The sequence below is a fragment of the Equus quagga genome, chromosome 9 (assembly GCF_021613505.1).
Source record: "Equus quagga isolate Etosha38 chromosome 9, UCLA_HA_Equagga_1.0, whole genome shotgun sequence".
Lineage (NCBI taxonomy): Eukaryota > Metazoa > Chordata > Mammalia > Perissodactyla > Equidae > Equus > Equus quagga.
The window spans coordinates 37,790,502-37,809,899 of record NC_060275.1 but is presented as its reverse complement, the minus strand read 5'-3'; the positions used below and the strand labels follow the sequence as shown (position 1 = coordinate 37,809,899).

Here is a 19,398-nt window from a genome sequence, read left to right as displayed (position 1 = left end):
CCCATCGTTAAGTGACATACGATGTATTATTATATTTGATATTGTCATCTGTAATCAGTGATCTTTGATATTACTACACTAATTGTCTTGGGGAACCATGAACTGTGCCCATATAAGACTGTGAACTTAATCGATAAATGGCATGTGTTCTGACTGCTCCACCGACAGGCTGTTCCCCTGTGTGTGTCTCTCTCTCCTCAGGCCTCTCTATTCCCTGAGACACAACAATACTGAAATTAGGCCAATTAATAACCTTACAATGGCCTCTACGTGTTCAAGTGAAAGGAATAGCCATATGTCTCTCACCTTAAATCAAAAGCAAGAAATGATTAAGCTTAGTGAGGAAGGCAAGCAGAAAGCCAAGATAGGCCAAAAGTTAGGCCTCTTGAGCCAAAAAATTCGCCAAGTCATGAATGCAAAGGAAAAGTTCTTGAAGGAAAGTAAAAGTGCTACTCCAGTGAATACACAAATGGTAAGAAAGTGAAATAGTCTTACTGCTGATATGGAGAAAGTTTTAGTAGTGTGGATAGAAGATCAAACCAGTCACAACATTCTCTTTAGTCAAAGCCTAATTCAGAACAAGGCCCTAACTCTCTTCAGTTTCATGAAGGCTGAGAGAGGTGAGGAAGCTGCAGAAGAAAAGTTTGAAGCTAGCAGAGGTTGGTTCATGAGGTTTGAGAAGCTCTCTCTGTAATATAAAAGTACAAGGAGAAGTAGCAAGTGCTGATGTAGAAGCCACAGCAAGTTATCCAGAAGCTCTAGCTAAGATAATTAATGAAGGCAGTTACACTAAACAAGAGATTTTCAATGTAGATGAAACATATATTGGAAGAAGATGCCATCTAGGACTTCCACAGCTAGAGAGAAGTCAAGGACTGGCTTCAAAGCTTCAAAGGACAGGCTGACTCACCTGATAGGGGCTAACGCAACTGGTGACCTTAAGTTGAAACCAATACTCATTTATCATTCTGAAAATCCTGGGGCTCTGAAGAATTACGTTAAATCTACTCTGCCGGTGCTCTACAAATGAAACAACAAAGCCTGGACGACAGCATATCTGTTTACAACATGGTTGACAGAATACCTTAAGCCCACTGTTGAGACCTGCTGCTCAGAAAAAAGAGATTGCTTTCCAAATATTACTGCACACTGGCAATGCACCTGGTCACCCAAGAACTCTGATGGAGATGTACAACAAGATATTGTTTTCATGCCTGCTAACACATCTGTTCTGCAGCCCATGGACCAAAGAGTATTTTTAACTTTCAAGTCTCATTACTAAAGAAACACATTTCATAAGGCTATAGTTGCCAGAGACAGTGATTCCTCTGATGGGTCTGGGCAAAGTAAACTGAAAATCTTCTGGAAAGGATTCACCATTCTAGATGCCATTAAGAACATTTGTGATTTGTGGGAAAAGGTCAAAACATCAACATTAACAAGAGTTTGGAACAAGTTGATTCCAACCCTCATGGATGACTTTGAAGGATTCAAGACTTCAATGGAGGAAGTAACTGCAGATGTGGTGGAAACAGCAAAAGAAATAGAATTAGAAGCGGAGTCTGAAGATGTAATTGAATTGCTGCAATCTGATGGTAAAACATTAATGGATGAAGAGCTGTTTCTTATGAGATGGAATCTACTCCTGGGGAAGATACTATGAAGATTGTGGAAATGACAACAAAGGACTTAGAATATTACACAAACTTAGTTGATAAAGCAGTGGTGGCATTTGAGAGGACTGACTCCAATTTTGAAAGAAGTTCCACTGTGGGTACAATGTTATCAAACACCACCAAATGCTACAGAGAAATCATTCGTGAAAGGAAGAGTCAGCAGATTCCACAAACTTCACTGTTGTACTTTTAACAAACTGCCATGTCCACCCCAACCTTTGGCAACCACCACCTGGATCAATGAGCAGCCATCAACATCAAGGCAAGACGCCCCACCAGCAAAAAGATTATGACTCACTGAAGGCTCATGTGATGGTTTGCATTTTTTAGCAATAAAGTATTTTTTAATTAAGGACTGTACATTTTCTTTTTAGACATAATGCTATTGCACACTTAATAGTCTACAGTATATTGTAAACGTAATTTTTATATGCGCCAGGAAACCAAAAAATTCGTGTGACTCACTTTATTGTGATATCCACTTTACTGTGGGGGTTTGGAACATAACCCACAATCTCCCTGAGGCAATGCCTGTATACACATACAATGGAGTATTATTCAGCCTTAAAAAGGAAAGAAGTTCTGACACATGCTACAACATGGATGAACTTTGAAGACTTTATGCTAAGTCAAATAAGCCAGTCATAGAAGAGCAAACTTTATGATTTTACTTATATGAGTTACACAGAGTAGTCAAATTCACAGACAGAAAGCAGAAGAGTGGTTGCCAGGGGCTAGGAGAGGAGAGAATGAGGAGTTACTGTTTAATGGGTATACAGAGGTTCAGTTTAGGAAAATGAAAAAAGTTCTGGAGATAAGAGGTGATGATGGTTGTAAAACAATGTGAAATAGACTTAATGCCGCTGAACTGTATACTTAAAAAGTGATTAAAATTGTAAATTTATATTATATATAGTTTACCACAAAAAAGAAAAAAAAAAGACTTTATGTACATCTTACCACAATGAAAAAATACACACCCACACACAAAAAAAGACACGCACTCAAGGGTCAAGATTTAAAAAAATTAGTGATCCAAACTGCTCTGATGAGCACAGTGAGGAAAGTGACATATTTTTAGCTGTGAGTGTGTGGTGTGAAAAATACAAAGACGACTGGGACAGTGCGGTGCCTCTGCTTGGAGTAATGATTAGGCACTACTAGTTTTCACTCACCTTTGCATTCACACCATCAAAGCTCATGTCAACACAGTGAAAAGGAGGAAAAATGTCTTAGTAGAATTATGAAAATAATTTTTACCTTGTGGACCCATACATACCCTAAAATAGTCTTGGTCATCCACTCAGGGGAATGTGCTGACCACACTTTAAGAACTACTTTTCTAAGAATGGATAAATATGAGAGGAGCAGAAAAATATGACAGACTAAATAAGCTGGAAATTTTTCAAGTCTTTCTCAATCAGGGAAATGTTTATAACTAGAGTTCATTCTTTGCCTTAAGATGTCAGAAGTTCCTAAATCAGGCCCTATCTTTAAAAGGCCCTATCTTTAAAAGAAATAGCAAAACATCCTGCAATACTCCTTCCAACTCTTAAAAGTCTCAGATTCTACATAATTTCCAATATTCATTCAATAACTCATTCAATAACTCACTGAGTATCTACTGAATGCTAGGTTGTGAGGGAACAAAGAAATAGGCTCACTCCTCCAGTAGTAAGAAACTCAATACCATTAAAATACAGTATGACAAATGCTATAATAATAGCAGTAAAAAGTACTCGGGAGGTGATACCACAGAACATGTCAGAGTAGGGAGAACAAGCATATTTGAAGAAAGAAAAAGAATGAAGAAAACTGAACAAAGCATAGGGACCTGTGGAACACCACCAAGATGACGGACACACACATTATAGGAGTCCCAGAAGGAGAAGAAAAGGGTGCATAAAGACTATCTGAAGAAATATGGCCAAAAACTCCCCAAATTTTGGTGAAAACATGAATTTACAAATCCAAGAAGGTCAAGTAGGATAAACCCAGAGATCCACCCCAAGACACATAATCAAACTGTCAAAAGTGGAAGAGAGCAGTTTACACCAGAGCTTGGAGGCTTGGGGAACAGAGTAGAAATAGGAAAACAGAAGAGTATATAAAAGCACATAGACACATAAAAGTACAAGGTATTTATATCATTTTTCTATTGAGAGAAAATTCACAGAACATAAAATCAACCATGTTAAAGTGTATATTTCAGGGGTATTTAGTACATTCATAAGGTTGTGCGACCATCATTTGTATTTAGTTCCAAAACATTTCTGTCACCCCCAAACCTGACCTCATACCCATTAAGCAGTCATTCACTCCTCATTCCTCCTTTCCCCTAGTCCCTGACAACCACTTTCTGTCTTTGTGGATTTACCTATTCTAGATATTTCATATAAATGGATTCAAAGAATATGTGACATTTGTGCCTGGCTTCTTTCACTTCACATGTTTCTGAGGTTCATCTACCTTGTAGCAAGCATCAGTACTTCATTCCTTTTTATGGGTGAATTAATATTCCACTGCATTGATATACCACATAAATCCATTCATCCACTGAGAGACACTCAAGTGGTTTCCACCTTTTTGGTAGTGGGCATAGCACTGCTATGGGCATTCCTGTAAAGTATTTGTTTGCATAATTGCTTTCAATTCTTTTGAATATATACATAAGAGTGGAATTACTGGGTCATATAGTAATTCTATGTTAACATTAGTAAGGAGGACAACTGGTTGTTGAATGAGACTAGACACAACTGGGAGGCTACTGCAAGAGTGCTAGTGAAAGATGAGAACCTGAGCAGTGGGATGGGAAAGGAGATATTGCTAAAATTGCAATAAAAAAGCTGAAGGTGAGGCATGTACAGAGGGGTCAAGACAACCTTGAACTTCTGAGCTTAGGCAACTGGTAGACAGTAATGCCTTTCACTTAAATAGGAAAGATAGGAAGAGCTACAGTTTGGGACAGGAGTGGGGAAAGATGACATAACGGGTTACTTTATGCTAGTTGCATTTGAGGTGCTCAAGAAATACCATTCAGAAACATTGAGACTGGGGCTAAAAAAGAGGATTATTGAATCCTCAGCATATGGCAGAAAGTAGAAGTAACATCTAAAGCATCAAATTATAAATACATAAAATGAAATTACTTTTTAACCATTAAGGGTTTTCTGCCACAAGCTAGTTATAGCATATCAACTGCATTTTAAAAATTCTAAAACCATAACTTATTTGGATTAAATCCACAATAAATATTAGTTGACTTACTAATTAAACTGTAGTAAACCCAGATGAAGTGCTATAATACTCAGGGTTCTCCTGAGAAACAGAACCAATAAGGTAGGTATGTGTGTGTGTAAACATATAAAAAGATTACAGTATTATAAGGAACTGGCTCATGTGGTTATAAAGGCCGACAAGTCTCAAGATCTGCAGTCAGCAAGCTGGAGACCAAGCAGAGCTGATGGTGTAGTTCCAGTCCAAAAGCCAGCAGGGTCAAGACCCAGGAAGAGCTCATGTTTCAGTTTGAGGCCAAAGGCAGAGAAGAAGGCAGTCCAGCAGCAAGATCATTCCGTCTTACTCACAAGAGGGTCAGCCTTTTTGTTCTATTCAGCCCTTCAACTGAGTGGATGAGCCCCACCCACATTAGGGAGGGCAAGCAATCTGCTTTACTCAGTCTACAGATTCAAATGATAAATCTCAGCCAGAAACACCTTCACAGACATACCCAGAATACTGTGTGACCAAATACCTAGCCACCTCATGACCCAGTCAAGTTGCAACATAAAATTAACTATCACAAGTGCTGTTCAAGATGATAACTCATGATACTCTACTAAGAAAACTGAATTTTTTGATAGTTCAAAGAAAACATGGATCTTGATTACCCAAATTTCACTTGTTTTAAAGAATAGTCTATAAAATAGAACAGTACACATTATGATTTGTGCAAATACTAAAGAGACAACGACAGTGTGTTGAATTAAATAAGGTTTTTAAAACAGAATTCATTTTCTTGAAGCAGAATGATAGTCCCTGAGATAGACCAAAGTGTGCCATCACAAAAATCAACCAATGCAAACCATTTTCCCAATTTACAAAAAAAATTTGATGCAAACCTTTTCAGTTTTAAATCTTTCTGCATAATGTAACTTAATCCTTTGACACTTCCTTCTATTAGCCTGTACTAGAATTATGTAAGATGCATTAGACAGTCATTTTGAACTTAAATATGCATTTCATGGCAGTCTTTATGGAGCTTTACAAAGCATCATGAACACCCAGAAAGTTTGAGAATCACTTATTTAAACAATTACAATAAATACATTTAGAATAAAATTGTCCAGTTCTCAGCCTAAGAAGATTCACCATTATAAAAATGTGAGTTCTTTTTAAGCTAATGAACAAATTGAAGTAATAACTCCAAAAATACCAAAATGTTTTCTTCCTATAAATGACAAGCTGATTTTAGCACTTATAAGGGGAAAAAAGAAGAATGTGCAAAAAAAGAAGAGTAATTTGCAGCGGGCAAGGTAGGAACTGGGGGGAGATGTCCTACCAAATATGAAAACATAAGAGTGACAGTGGTACATGAGTAGACAGACAGACCAATGGAAGAGAATGACAGTCTAGAAATACGCTAAACACATAAGAAAACTTAATATACGATGAAAGAGACATTTCAAACGGGTGGGGGTAAAAATGAACTTAAAAAAAACAGTGTGCTACACTAAGGTTTATCACTTCTATCAGGGTCTTTTAAATCATCAGCTGAAACCATTAAGAAAATATCTAGAATATTTAGTAACACAAATTAATATTCATAAATTGTAAAAGAAAAAGCTGACACATCCTAAAGTTCATGAATAGAGTGACGGTTATATAAATTTTGGTGCATCCATAAAACGGAATATAATGCAGCCCTTTTTTAAAAGGAGGATACAAACATCTAATATACAAATACTTTTGACATGAAAGGTTGAAATGAAAAAAAGCAGAGCACAGAGAAGTCTATATAATACTCTACCATTTGTCTAAACAAGAAAGAGAGAAACTATAACATGAGTATATGACTGTATATGCATAGAAAATTCTAGAAGAATCCATACACTGGTAACAGATTGATTCTGGGTAGGGAAAATGAATGGGTAGGGAAAGGAATGGGAAAGAGCCTTACTCCTCTCTTTATAATCTTTTTTGCCTTTTGAATTTTGTACCTATGTGCATGTTATTACCTACTGAAATATGTATTTACTAAATATACTTGGAAACGTAAGTTCAAGCATTTAACATAAGCATGGCAAACTTTTTTCTTAACTTCTCCATTATTATAGATACAAGGGACTAAGGAAAAGCCATAAAAAGAGATATAAAAAGAAGAATCCCCGACAGCAGCCAAGAGTTATGCCAGAGAACCAAAAACACAGATGACAGCAAGGTGACTAAATAAATAATTCATCATTATAATCTTCTCAATGCATTTTTACAAAGAGTAAAAACACCTTAAATCACTTAAAGTTCTTTGCAGACATAAAACATTAAAATTTTAGGGGCCAGCCACGTGGCCAAGTGGTTAAGCTTCGCACACTCCGCTTCGGTGGCCCAGAGTTTTGCTGGTTCGGATCCTGGGCGCCACATGGCACTGCTCGTCAGGCCACGCTGAGGCAGCGTCCCACATGCCACAACTAGAAGGACCCACAACTAAAAAATATACAACTATGTACTGGGGGGATTTGGGGAGAAAAAGCAGGAAAAAAAAAAGTTTATCTAAAATGTTTATTATCCTGCCCAGTTCCAAAAAGGAGTTATGAACTGAAATGTTTTACTTAAAATGTCAAATAACATTTGTTCTACATAAGATCACATCCAAATTGATTAAAGCTTTGTACAGCTCCTAGTAAATTCTACTCATACTTCGAATCTCAAATCAAAAAAGTCTTCTTTGATTGCTTATACTAGGCTAGTTTCCCAGTTATATTTCTCCTTTGTATCACTGTGCAGTTACTGGTTTAGTAGAAACCGTTTCCCTGACTGATATGCAAGCTCCATGAAGACAGCCAAGTGTCTCTTATGTGCTGAATCATCCTTGATCCAGCAAGAATAGGAGCTCAATAGGTATTTGCTGAATAAAGGAAACCAATAGGAGAAAGTTTTACTTATACATTTTCAATGAAAAATTCATTTTATTCAGGGGGGCTGTCCCAGGCCAAGTAGTTAAGTTTGCCCACTCTGCTTCAGTGGCCCAGGGTTTCACCGGTTGGATCCTGGGCATGGACCAGTCATCAGGCCACGCTGAGGTGGCATCCCACACAGCACACCCAGAAGTATCACAACTACAACATACAACTATGTACTGGGGGGGCTTCAGGGAGAAGAAGGGAAAAAAAAAAAAAGATTGGCAACAGATGTTAGCTCAGGTGCCAATCTTTAAAAAAAAAAAAGTTATTCAAAAATACACCTATAAAATTATGGATTATCGTATTATGTTTATGTAGGAGCACACCTTTATTTTTATTAGAAATTTAAGAGTAATTTTCTTAAATTAAGTTTTGCAGCAGCAAAAACAGTATCAAATCAATAGTTTTTTTTTTTTTTTAAAGATTTTATTTTTTCCTTTTTCTCCCCAAAGCCCCCAAGTACATAGTTGTAGATTCTTCATTGTGGGTCCTTCTAGTTGCGGCACATGGGACGCTGCCTCAGCGTGGCTTGACAAGCAGTGCCATGTCCGCGCCCAGGATTCGAACCAACGAAACACTGGGCCGCCTGCAGTGGAGCGCGCGAACTTAACCACTCGGCCACGGGGCCAGCCCCAAATCAATAGTTTTTTTAAAACTCTTTATGTGTCACAGGAAAGAGAATCTAAAGAAAATTACATTATAGGCCAAAGGGAAATTTCATAAATTCAGTTTAAATTCACATTGAGTAGGAATTAATATTTTGGAGGGAAGATGTCTACTTAAGGCAAAGCAATGTGCCCTAGCCTCTTGCTCTAATTACCAATTTATAGGAAATGATCTAGTTCTCAATATATGGTCTGTGGATCCCAGAGGGTCCTCAAGAACCTTTCACATGGTTCATGAAGAACTATTTTCACATAATACTAAGACATTATTTGCCTTTTTCACACTCGTTCTCTTAGACGTGTACAGTGGTATATTCCAGAGGTCATGTGATACATAATACAGCAAGACTAAATGCAGAGGCAGACACAAGAATCCAGCTGTCTTCAATTAAGACAGATATAAACATGTAAAACAATCACTTTTTTCTCTAACATTTTTAGAAAAGTTATTTTTCATTAAAAATGTTATTTCATGTTAACATGAAACTGATTTAGTATTATTTTAAAATAAATAATTACTAAATATTTTTAAATGTTTTAATTTCTAATATAACTACCAATAGATCTAACCCACATAAATGAAAGATCTGGGGTCCTTAATAATTTTTAAGAGAGTAAAGGAATCTTTAAATCATACAGTGAGAATCCGTGGTCTACCCTGTGAGAATTTCCATGGTACAATCAATTTGGCTTTTCCAAAGAATAAATTTAAAATAAAAGACAGAGAGAATCTATAGATGCAATGGACTTAAGGAATAAAATAATCAAATGCAATGAATGAACTTTACTCGGATCCTGATTCAAACAAACGGTTAAAAAAAAAAAATGCAAGGGGCCAGCCCAGTGGCCAAGTGGTTAAGTTCTCACGCTCTGCTTTGGTAGCCCAGGGTTTCACTGGTTCAGATGCCGGGCGTGGACATAGCACCACTCACCAGGCCATGCTGAGGCAGTGTCCCACACAGCACAAGCAGAAGGATGTACAACTAGAAACACAACTATGTACTGGGGGGCTTTGGGGAGAAAAAGAAGAAAAAAAATAAAAATAAATAAAAAGACTGGCAACAGATGTTAGCTTAGGTGTCAATCTCAAAAAAAAAAAAGTGAGACAGTCAAGGAAACAAATACTGGCTGGATATTTGATGATATTTTAAGAAATTAACTTTTTTTATATTGTTGACAAAGAATGTAACTGTGGAAGCTGGCTGATGACTACCTGGGAGTTCATAAAACTCATGCAGTTTGAGAACATCAAATCCTTTTAAGTGTAAGAACTTACAAAATATAAACACTAACTTACTCATTCAATTCTAACTCTAAAACAGAAACAAATAACAGTATCAGACAATATAAAAGCCACTGAATTGTCAATTCAAAATAGGATCTCTTCATTTTCAGGATTTATATTGCTACATCTTTTTAAAGCAAACGAAAAGTGTTCTTTGCCTTTTCTATTTTCTAAAGCCAAATAAATTACAGCCTCTAAGAATACACAGTACTTATTTTAGCACCTCTTAGAAATCTAAAGCCGTATTCATGAACTTAAATATTAATTCAACATATTTAAGAACTTTCATGAAAGGCAATTTGCTGGGGTTATGGAGGCTAAAAATTGAAAAAAGAAAACAATCACGTAAAGGAACCCATTATCTACTTCATAACCAACCCATAACCCCCCAATCCATAATACAATATAAAGTGATAATTGGTTCCTGAAAGATTTCTAATACAGTTTATTGATAACAAAGTACTGATTTTAACAAATGATTACATATAGAAGGAAAAGCTAAACTTTAAATAATCTAATATTTTAATTGTTGCCAATTTTGGGAAAAAAAGTAACAAGCATTCAAGGGCTGAACATTCCCAGGTTTGGTTCTTCACATCCCAAGCTATTTCTCGCCTCAGCACCTTCACATATTCCCAGTGGCTGAATGCCCCCTCCTTGCTTATGGAATAGCTAGCTCAGAGAGGACTTTTACCAAAGGCCACCTTACAGAGATGATTTCCCTCAACATCTTAACTACCTAATGGGCTTAATACAGAATTTATATTTACAATTTTCTTGTTTATTGTTTGCCCTCCCCATGAGACTACAAATTCTATGAGGACAGGGACAAACTTTCTTGTTTTCTTTTTTTTTTAATTGAAATATATTTGACATACAAAAGTTCTGTTTTCTCTATCACTGGAATATCCAATGCCTGACACATGGAAGATAATAAATACAGGGTGAATTAATACACTCTAAAGGGCTGAGGCAATTAAGATTTTTTTAAGACTCAAGTATGAGTAACATACAAAAGGTTGATGTAAAGAAGTCAATTAACTAGACTAGTGAAGGCAATGACTCTAATCAACTGCAAAGAACTTCTTCCTCTCTTGTTTTCTACAACTCTTGCAGAGATGTTTTTGCTGTTGTGTTTGTGTGTAGAAAAGAGCCAAAATGTGGGTTTTTTTGTAAATTCTGGTACATTCATGGTCAGTATTTCTACAGCAATGAATGTAACATATAATTTAACTAAGAGTGTATATTAATAGTTCTATAATTTAGTCCAGTACTGAGTCATTTAGAGTTTAAAACAATCACCTTCAAAAGACACTATTGGGGCCAGCCCTATGGCCAAGTGGTTAAGTTCTTGTGCTCCACTGCAGTGGCCCAGGGTTTTGCCAGTTCGGATCCTGGGCGCGGACATGGCACTGCTCATGAAGCCACGCTGGGGCAGCATCCCACATGCCACAACTAGAAGAACCCACAACTAAAAATACACAACTATGTACCGGGGGGGCTTTGGGGAGAAAAAGGAAGAATAAAATCTTAAAAAAAAAAAAAAAAAGACACTATTAAGAAAATGAAAAGACAACTTACTGAATGGGACAAAATATTTGCAAATCATGGTTCTGATAAGGGACTCACATCTACAATACATAAAGAACACTTACAATCTGATAATAAAAAGATAACCCAATTTAAAAATGGGCAAGGATTTGAATAGACATTTCTCCAAAGATGACATACAAATGGTCAAGCAGCATATGAGAATATGCTAAACATCATTAGTCATCAAGGACATGCAAATCAAAACCACCATGAGATACCATTTTACACCCAATTAGGTGGCTATACTCAAAAAGATAATAACAAGTGTTGACACAGATGTAGATACATTGGATCCTCACACATTGCTGTTAGGAATGTCTAATGATGTAACTGTGGAGAAGTATATCAGTTCCTCAAAAGGTTAAATGCAGAGTTCTTATATGACCTAGCAATTCTACTCTTAGATATATAGCCAAGGAAAATGAAAACACATCCACACAAAAACTTGTACACAAATGTTCACAGCAGCATTATTCATAATAGTCAAAAAATGGAAACAACCTAAATGTCTATCAACTGATGAACAGATAAATTCATACAATGGACTATTTGGCCACACAAAAGAATGAAGTACTGATAGATGCTACAACATGGATAAGCCCGGAAAACATTATGCTAACCAAAGGAAGCCCATCACAAAAGACCACATATCACATGATTCCATTTAACAAAATACTAAGAATAGGCAAATCTATAGAGATAAAGTAAATTATCTTTAATTTATGGGTTGATGCCAGGGGTGGGGGATTGGGGAATGGTGGCTAACAGGCTTGGAGTTACTTTTCCGGGTGATGACAACATTCTAAAGTTGTTTATGGTGATGGTTTTACAACTATATACCTAAAACCACTGAACTGTACACTTTAAATGGGTGAACTGTATGGTATGTTAATTATTTCTCAATAAAGCCATTAGAAAACAACAATAAAATGGTCACTTATGTTTTTGGTTATACTCTATTGCATTTATTAAGGAAATTATAGCTACTTTGGTCTTCACAAAGGCCTTGGGGTATATCCCTCCAAACAGAAGTTCTCCGTCTTTAAAGGAGACAAAGAAAGGTAGAAAAAGAGAGGAAATCTTCAGAACTGAATGATAAACAAGTCTGACACATCATTTTACCTACACCTACATCCTTATATTTTGAACAGTTATTTTTCCTACTGTCACATTTTCATCTTCTTTAAACTCTTCAAGAAAGTAAAGAATGCCTCACAATACAGAACGTTCAATCAATTTTCCTTAGTTTATTTCTTGATTTCTCTATTTCAAATTTGATCAATTCTTTTCATAAATACTTATTTTGCAGAGGTAATGTGAAGATTCAAGATCTCATAGGAAGACGGCTAACACAATGCCTGGTGCTCAGTAAATTACTATCATTATCATTATGATACATAAGACAGAAGATTCTCAAGTTGATGAGCAAAACTGCAGAGAGGGGGGGACACAAAGGCTATGCCTTACAAACGCAAAGTCATGTGTCAAGAAAAGGGAAACCCCTGGCAGAATTTAATCCCAGACCAAAGTGACAATTGGAGCAGGAGCATGATCATCACTACCATTATTACTACCATTACTATCATCACCCAACACCACCCTCCTCCTAATTTATGTATATGCCTTTAATTTCTTCTAATTATGAAGCACTTAAACATATGGAAACCCCAAACCCATCGAATAGCACATCTCATCATTTTGTCACATTTGTATCAATTTTTTTAAAAAAAATATATGAAATATAAGATAACACAGATCCACTTTCATTTCCTCTCTCCCTCGGAATATGGTGTTAATCATTACTATGGACATTTCAACTGTAATCACAGGTTATCTGTAAACAATATTATTGTTTCGTGTGTTTTAAAACTTTACCAAATAGTATATTGGTCTGTACCTTGCTTTCTTAGCTCAGCATTTTGCTTGCTGCTTTTTAATTCAGTTGTGTTGTTTCATGTAGCTCTAGTTCACTCGTGAAAGCTGCTGGACATTATTATATTGTATGAATAGTCATGCCTACCTTAACCACAGGGATATGTTCTGAGAAACGTGTCATTAGATGACTTCATCACTCTGTGAACATCACAGTGTACTTACAGAAAACCTAGATGGTATAGTCTACTACACACCTAGACTATATGGGACTAATCTAATGGACCATCGTCATATACGTAGTCCATTACTGACTGAAATATCATTATGCAGCACATGACTGTGTCACAATATATTTTATTCAGCACAACTGTATCACAATATATTTGTCCAAATTCTAACCAATGAGATGTTCAAACTGTTTCTAATTTTGTCATTAAGAGGCTGCAATAAACATAATTCCTTGAGCAGAGGTACTAGTTTCTCGAAATATTCCTGGAAGAACTGCTAGGTCAACGGATATATACCTTCAACTCCATTAGAGGTTGCTAAGTCGATCTTCTTACACTCCAACCAGCAGTGTAAGAGAGCTCCTGTTTCTCTTCATCTTCACCAATTCTTAGTATTGTCATACTTTTCAATTTTGCAGACTAAAAGGTATAAAGTGGTACCTCATTGGTTTTTTTTCCCTAATTAGTAAGATTAAGTATAATTCATTAGCCTTTCAAGTTTCCTCTCATGTGAAATACGTTTAACAGTATTGCCATTTTTCTATTCATTTGTGGAGGTTCTTAAGATAGTCCGGGTATCAATCCTTTATTGATTATATGTGTCTCTAAATGCTCTTTCCAAAAAAAAGTATAAATCTGTTGCTGATTTTGAAATCTAGTAAGGTCTAGAAGCAAAGATAATTCCTGCCTTCTCAAAGTTCACAGCTATTTTGCAGACGTTTATATCTCTTTCTCAAACCTTTTTGGCCACTCACAGAAGACGAATTCCTCTTTGAGAGCCAATACATATAGACTTACATATGAACTGAAAAAGGAGGCTCTAAATCCATTTCTTCTAAGTGATCAACCACAAGCAAATACATAAGAAAAGGACAGTTTGTCTCCATTCTACATAGCCAATGCTACATTTTGGCTCTCATATTAATACGTTATATAGCTTTTACATGGGTCAGTAAACAAGCACCTACTTTGAATAATAACTGTTAAAGCCCCTAATTAGTAAATAACCATTATATCGATACATCAGGATGTCTAAAACAACAATGAAGAGTGCCCACTCTCTCTATCCAATGAATTAAGGTACAAACCCAGACTAAGCAAATGAAATTTCTTTATTTTCAGTCTCACTAACATACAATCAGTTCTTACAGATAAAGCTGATTTGCAGAAGTGAAATGATTCTGGATATTTTAGTGACAGCAAATTACTGCTCAAAAAAGTTAACATCATTTACAGGAGCACAATCGAATGTTTTGCAAAATAAAGACGCTGCCCTAGAGGCAGATAATCACACAGCAAGAAAGGACCTTAAATCACTTACTCGAACTCCCTCATTTTCAGGTGAGGAAAATGCAATCCGGAAATTAAGCAATTTGCCCAATCCAGGTCTTCTAAAATCTACAAATTCAGGGTTCTTTCCATTGCATCACGCAGCTGCTTCTTTTAGACTCCCCAGTTCTAAAGCTCTGATGCCTCTATTAAGCTTACAATTACAAGATCGAGTTGATGTGTTATAGAAATGATGGAGGTAAACTCACACCAATCTTTTCCTTTCCACGTCTCTACCCTTTCCCTCTCCATCCTCCATTATAATCTACGGAATGAAAAAAGAATTGCCTGAATTTCTGGCTCTAATTAGGTGCAGAGTCCTGAGCCCCTGGCTACTGTTTCTGCGTTAAATCAATAGAAGTGTTTTTTTTAAATCTTCCATTCCTTTATTCTACATTATCTACTAAGCGCCGACTTTGCAGGAAGCGCAGTGCACACGGCTCCTCCTAGCCCGCGGACCACCAACGCCAAGAGGCCGGGGGCGCCAGGTAGAAGGATACCAGGCAGCGGGGAGCTGGGATAGCAGAGGAGTGAGGCTCCCGAGGCGCATGGTGGGGGTGGGTCTTAGGGGCGCTAGGGAACAGGCCGGGTGGCGGGGAGCAGCCGAGAGGCGCGGGCGACTCACCTTTACGCAGCTCCCGCTCCCACACTGTGACGATGGGCCGCGAGTGCTTGCGGTGGTGGATGAGCCACAGGGACAAGGTCTGCACGCTCTGCTGCGAGTTGCTCAACTCCGACAGCTTCTTCTCCAGCGCCGCCTCAGAGAAGGCGGACATCCCTCCGACACCGCGTTCACGCCGTTCCACGCGGTGGGGCCAAGGGGAGGAGAGTTTCGCCGCCCTCGCCGCGGCCTCGCCCCCTCACCCCACCCTTCCCCACTGCTGCTGCTACATCCAAGACTGGCCGCAAACCAGCAAGATGGCGTCCGGCCTGCAGTGACGTCACGGCCGGCCAACGCCCCGCCCCCGGAAGAAGCGGGGCCGGGAGGCGGGTCCCCCGAGCGGAAGGGGCGGTGCCGAAACTAACGCAAGGGAGGCGGACGCGGGTGTGTCTGGGCCGGGCTCTGGCGCCCGGCGGGAAACGGTTGTTGGGCCTAAAACCCTACTGGGGGAAAACTCTCTGGCAAGAGAGGAGTGATTCAAAACGTCGACATAGGCGTGAAAATTGGTACAGCCACTTTGAAAGACTATTACATTTTAAAATACACCTTCCCTGTGACTCTGCAGTTTCACTAATTGCTGTCAATGATAGTGAAACACCAGCATGTTTGCGTAAGGAACTGTATGCTAGTTGTTCTGTGCAGGGCAGTAACATTGAGAAGTTAGGACGTTCACAGCAGGTAAATGGCTAAATTAATTGTGATACATCCATATTGCAGAATACATGCAGCAGTTTAAAAGATGAACAAATCCAAGATATTGTGGATTTGGGGTTTTTTTAAGTTGCAGAAGGAGAAGTACAGTATAGCATTTAAGTGTATATTTTATATGAATTCATAACTTGGTAAATGCATGACAAAAGCTCTGGAAGAATACACACTATATTAAGACTGGTGTCAGGGAGAGGATCAGAATTGGAGCCCTTAAGCTGTGTCTGTATTGTTTTCATTTTTACAAGAACATATTAATGTATTACTTACATGATTAAAAATTAACTTCAGAAATCTCATAATTAATCTAGCACATTTTAACATTATACGTTTCTTAATTATGAGAGTTCACAAAGGAAATAAAAATATGTACACCGTCAGTCTAAATATCAGTACAAGAAATTTCAAAAAAGATACGTAAGAAATCACAGGAATTCCTAAGCCATCTTTTAAGAAGCACTGTTCAAGAACTTTGCACCAGGCAGGCATTAAATATATTTATTTGTTTGATTATAAGTATAGTTTATATTTCCCATTTTTAATGTCACTACAGCTTGAGGGTCAGACACCTCAGAGGTGAGGTAACTCTCCTTTCTCTTCCTCTCACTCCGATATCTATTCCTGTCTTTATGTTCCTTTCTTTTTCCATTGCACATTCTTTTGTTTATCCAATCCTCTTAGTCTAGTTTTTAACCTTAACTTAGTCTGAGTTTAACCTGTCTTCCAAGACCTAAGTGTATCTTCAGCACTATTCCCTTCCTTGAACCCTGCAGCCACAAAAAATTGCTACATATCATCTACCAAATGATGTCTTCACCTGAGGTTCCAACTCTTCCCACTCCCTTCTTCTGTTTCTCAGTTCTACCCGAACTTAAAAACCACCTTAAATTCCGCTTTCTTTTCTTTCCCAACTGGTCCAATGCATGCAAGAAGTTCCTTCCTGTGTCATTTACTGACTTGGATACCTTATTTAGCACTTACTACTAGTCTACGCTATTTATAATTTTATATATATATTCTGTCTCCAACTAGATTTTACTCTCAGTGACTCAGCCAAAGTAACAATTCTCCTGTTTTCCTTGGTACTCAGTCTTATTTGGCTGCTCTTCCTCTGGACTCCCACAGTATTCTGTACATGAGTGTACCATGGTTTTCCATATCAGGCTGTTAGATCTATATTTATTGACATTGTTACTTATTTCTGTGTTTTCAAAATAGTGATTGTAGCTGTTTATGCCCTTAGATAATTATGAATTATTTCCATATCTGTGTCCTCTGACTATACTTCTTGATTTTGTCTTCCCAAATTCAGACTTCAAATTCAGAATTATGCATTTTTCCCATAAACTGTCTTTGGCTTTCCCAGAATGGCCACCAAGTAACAAAAACACGTGCTCCTTCAACTTAAAAAGGAAGGCTACCACAAGAAAAGACTATAGACCAATATTGCTTATGAATATGGATGTAAAAATTCTTTACAAAATTCTAGCAAACTAAACCCAGCATCTTATTAAGAGGATTATACATCATGACCAAGTGGGATTTATCCCAGGAATGCAAGGGTGGTTCAAATACAAAAATCAATCCATATAATACGCTATATTAATAGAACAAAGAAAAAACACACACAACTGTCTCAGTTGGTGCAAAAAAAAATTTTGACAAAATCCAGCACCCTTTCATGATTAAAAAAAAAAAGTTGTGCTCACTTCATCAGTACATATACTAAAAAAAAAATTGGAACGATACAGAGAAGATTAGCATGGTCCCTATGCAAGGATGACATGCAAATTCGTGAAGGATTCCATATTTACAAACAAACAAACAAACAAACATCAAAGTAGGAATAGAAGGGCACTTTTTTTTTTTTAAGATTGGCACCTGAGCTAACAACTGTGGCTAATCTTTTTATTTTTTTTCTGCTTTATCTCCCCAAATCCCCCCAGTACATAGTTGTATATCTTAGTTGCAGGTCCTTCTAGTTGTGGCATGTGGGTCACCACCTCAACGTGGCCTGACGAGCGGTGCCATGTCTGCACCCGGGATCAGAATGGGCAAAACCCTGGGCCACTGCAGCGCAATGTGAACTTAATCACTCAGCCACAGGGACGGCCCCAGAAGGGCACTTTCTTAGTTTAATAAAAGACATGTATGGAAAACCGCACAGCTAACATCACACTCAATTATAAAGACTGAAAGCTTTCCCCCTAAGATTAGGAACAAGACAAGGATATGTACTTTTGCCACTTCTGTTCAGCATTATCCTGGAAGTTCTAGTCATAACAATTAATCAAGAAAAAGAAATATAAGTTATCCAAATTGGAAAGGAGGCAGTAAAATTATGTGTATTTGCAGGAGACATGATCTTATATAGAGAAAATCCTAAGGAATCCACAAAGAAACTATTAGAGCTAATAAAATAATTTGACAAAATTACAAGATACCAGATTGAATACAAAAGTCACTTGTATTTTGATACACTAGCAATGAATAATTTGAAAATGAAATTAGGAAAACAATCCATAATATCAAAAAAATAAAATACTTAGGAATAAATTTAACCAATGAGATTTTTAAAAATACACTGAAAACTACAAAATATTGTTGAAAGAAATCAAAGAAGCCCTAAATAAATGGAAAGATATACCTTGTTCACGGGTTGGAAGACTTAATATCATTAATATGGCAATACTACCCAAAGCAATCTTCAGATGCAATGCAATCCATATTAAGATCCCAATGGCCTTTTGTGCAGAAATGGAAAAGCTGATCCTAAAATTCATGTGGAATTGCAAGGGACACTGAACAACCAAAGTAATCTTAAAAAAGAAAAGCAAAGTTGGAGAACTCACAGTTCCTGATTTCAAAACCTACTACAAAGCTACAGTAATCAAAACAGTGTGACATACTATTCATCCATAAAAAGGAATGAAACAGTAATACATGCTAGAAGATAGAGGAACCTTAAAAGCATTATGCTAGGTGAAAGATGCCAGATACAAAAGATCACATATTTTATGATTCTATTTATAAGAAATATCCAGAATAGGTAAATCCAGAGACAGAAAGTGATTGCTTGGGGAGATGGGGAGGGAGAGATGGGGAGTGACTATTTAATTGGAATTTTCTTCCGAGGTGCTGAAGATGTTTTGGAACTAGATAGATATGATGCTTGCAACACATCATAGATGTACAAATGCCAC

General features: G+C 37.3%; 1 protein-coding gene and 1 pseudogene across 2 annotated transcripts in view; one reads left to right on the top strand and one right to left on the bottom strand.

Moving 5' to 3' along the window:
• The window catches only part of RPRD1A (regulation of nuclear pre-mRNA domain containing 1A), an 87,193-nt gene extending 71,448 nt beyond the window's left edge, over positions 1–15,745 (bottom strand). For both annotated transcript variants that reach the window (XM_046671701.1, XM_046671700.1), the window contains exon 1: positions 15,452–15,745. In XM_046671701.1, coding sequence (XP_046527657.1) covers positions 15,452–15,602 — 151 coding nt within the window. In that variant the 5' untranslated portion in view covers positions 15,603–15,745. The remainder of the gene's footprint in view (positions 1–15,451) is intronic.
• Positions 15,746–17,911: 2,166 nt separating this feature from the next.
• Positions 17,912–18,009, top strand: LOC124245225 (uncharacterized; annotated as a pseudogene).
• The last annotated feature ends 1,389 nt before the right edge of the window (positions 18,010–19,398 follow it).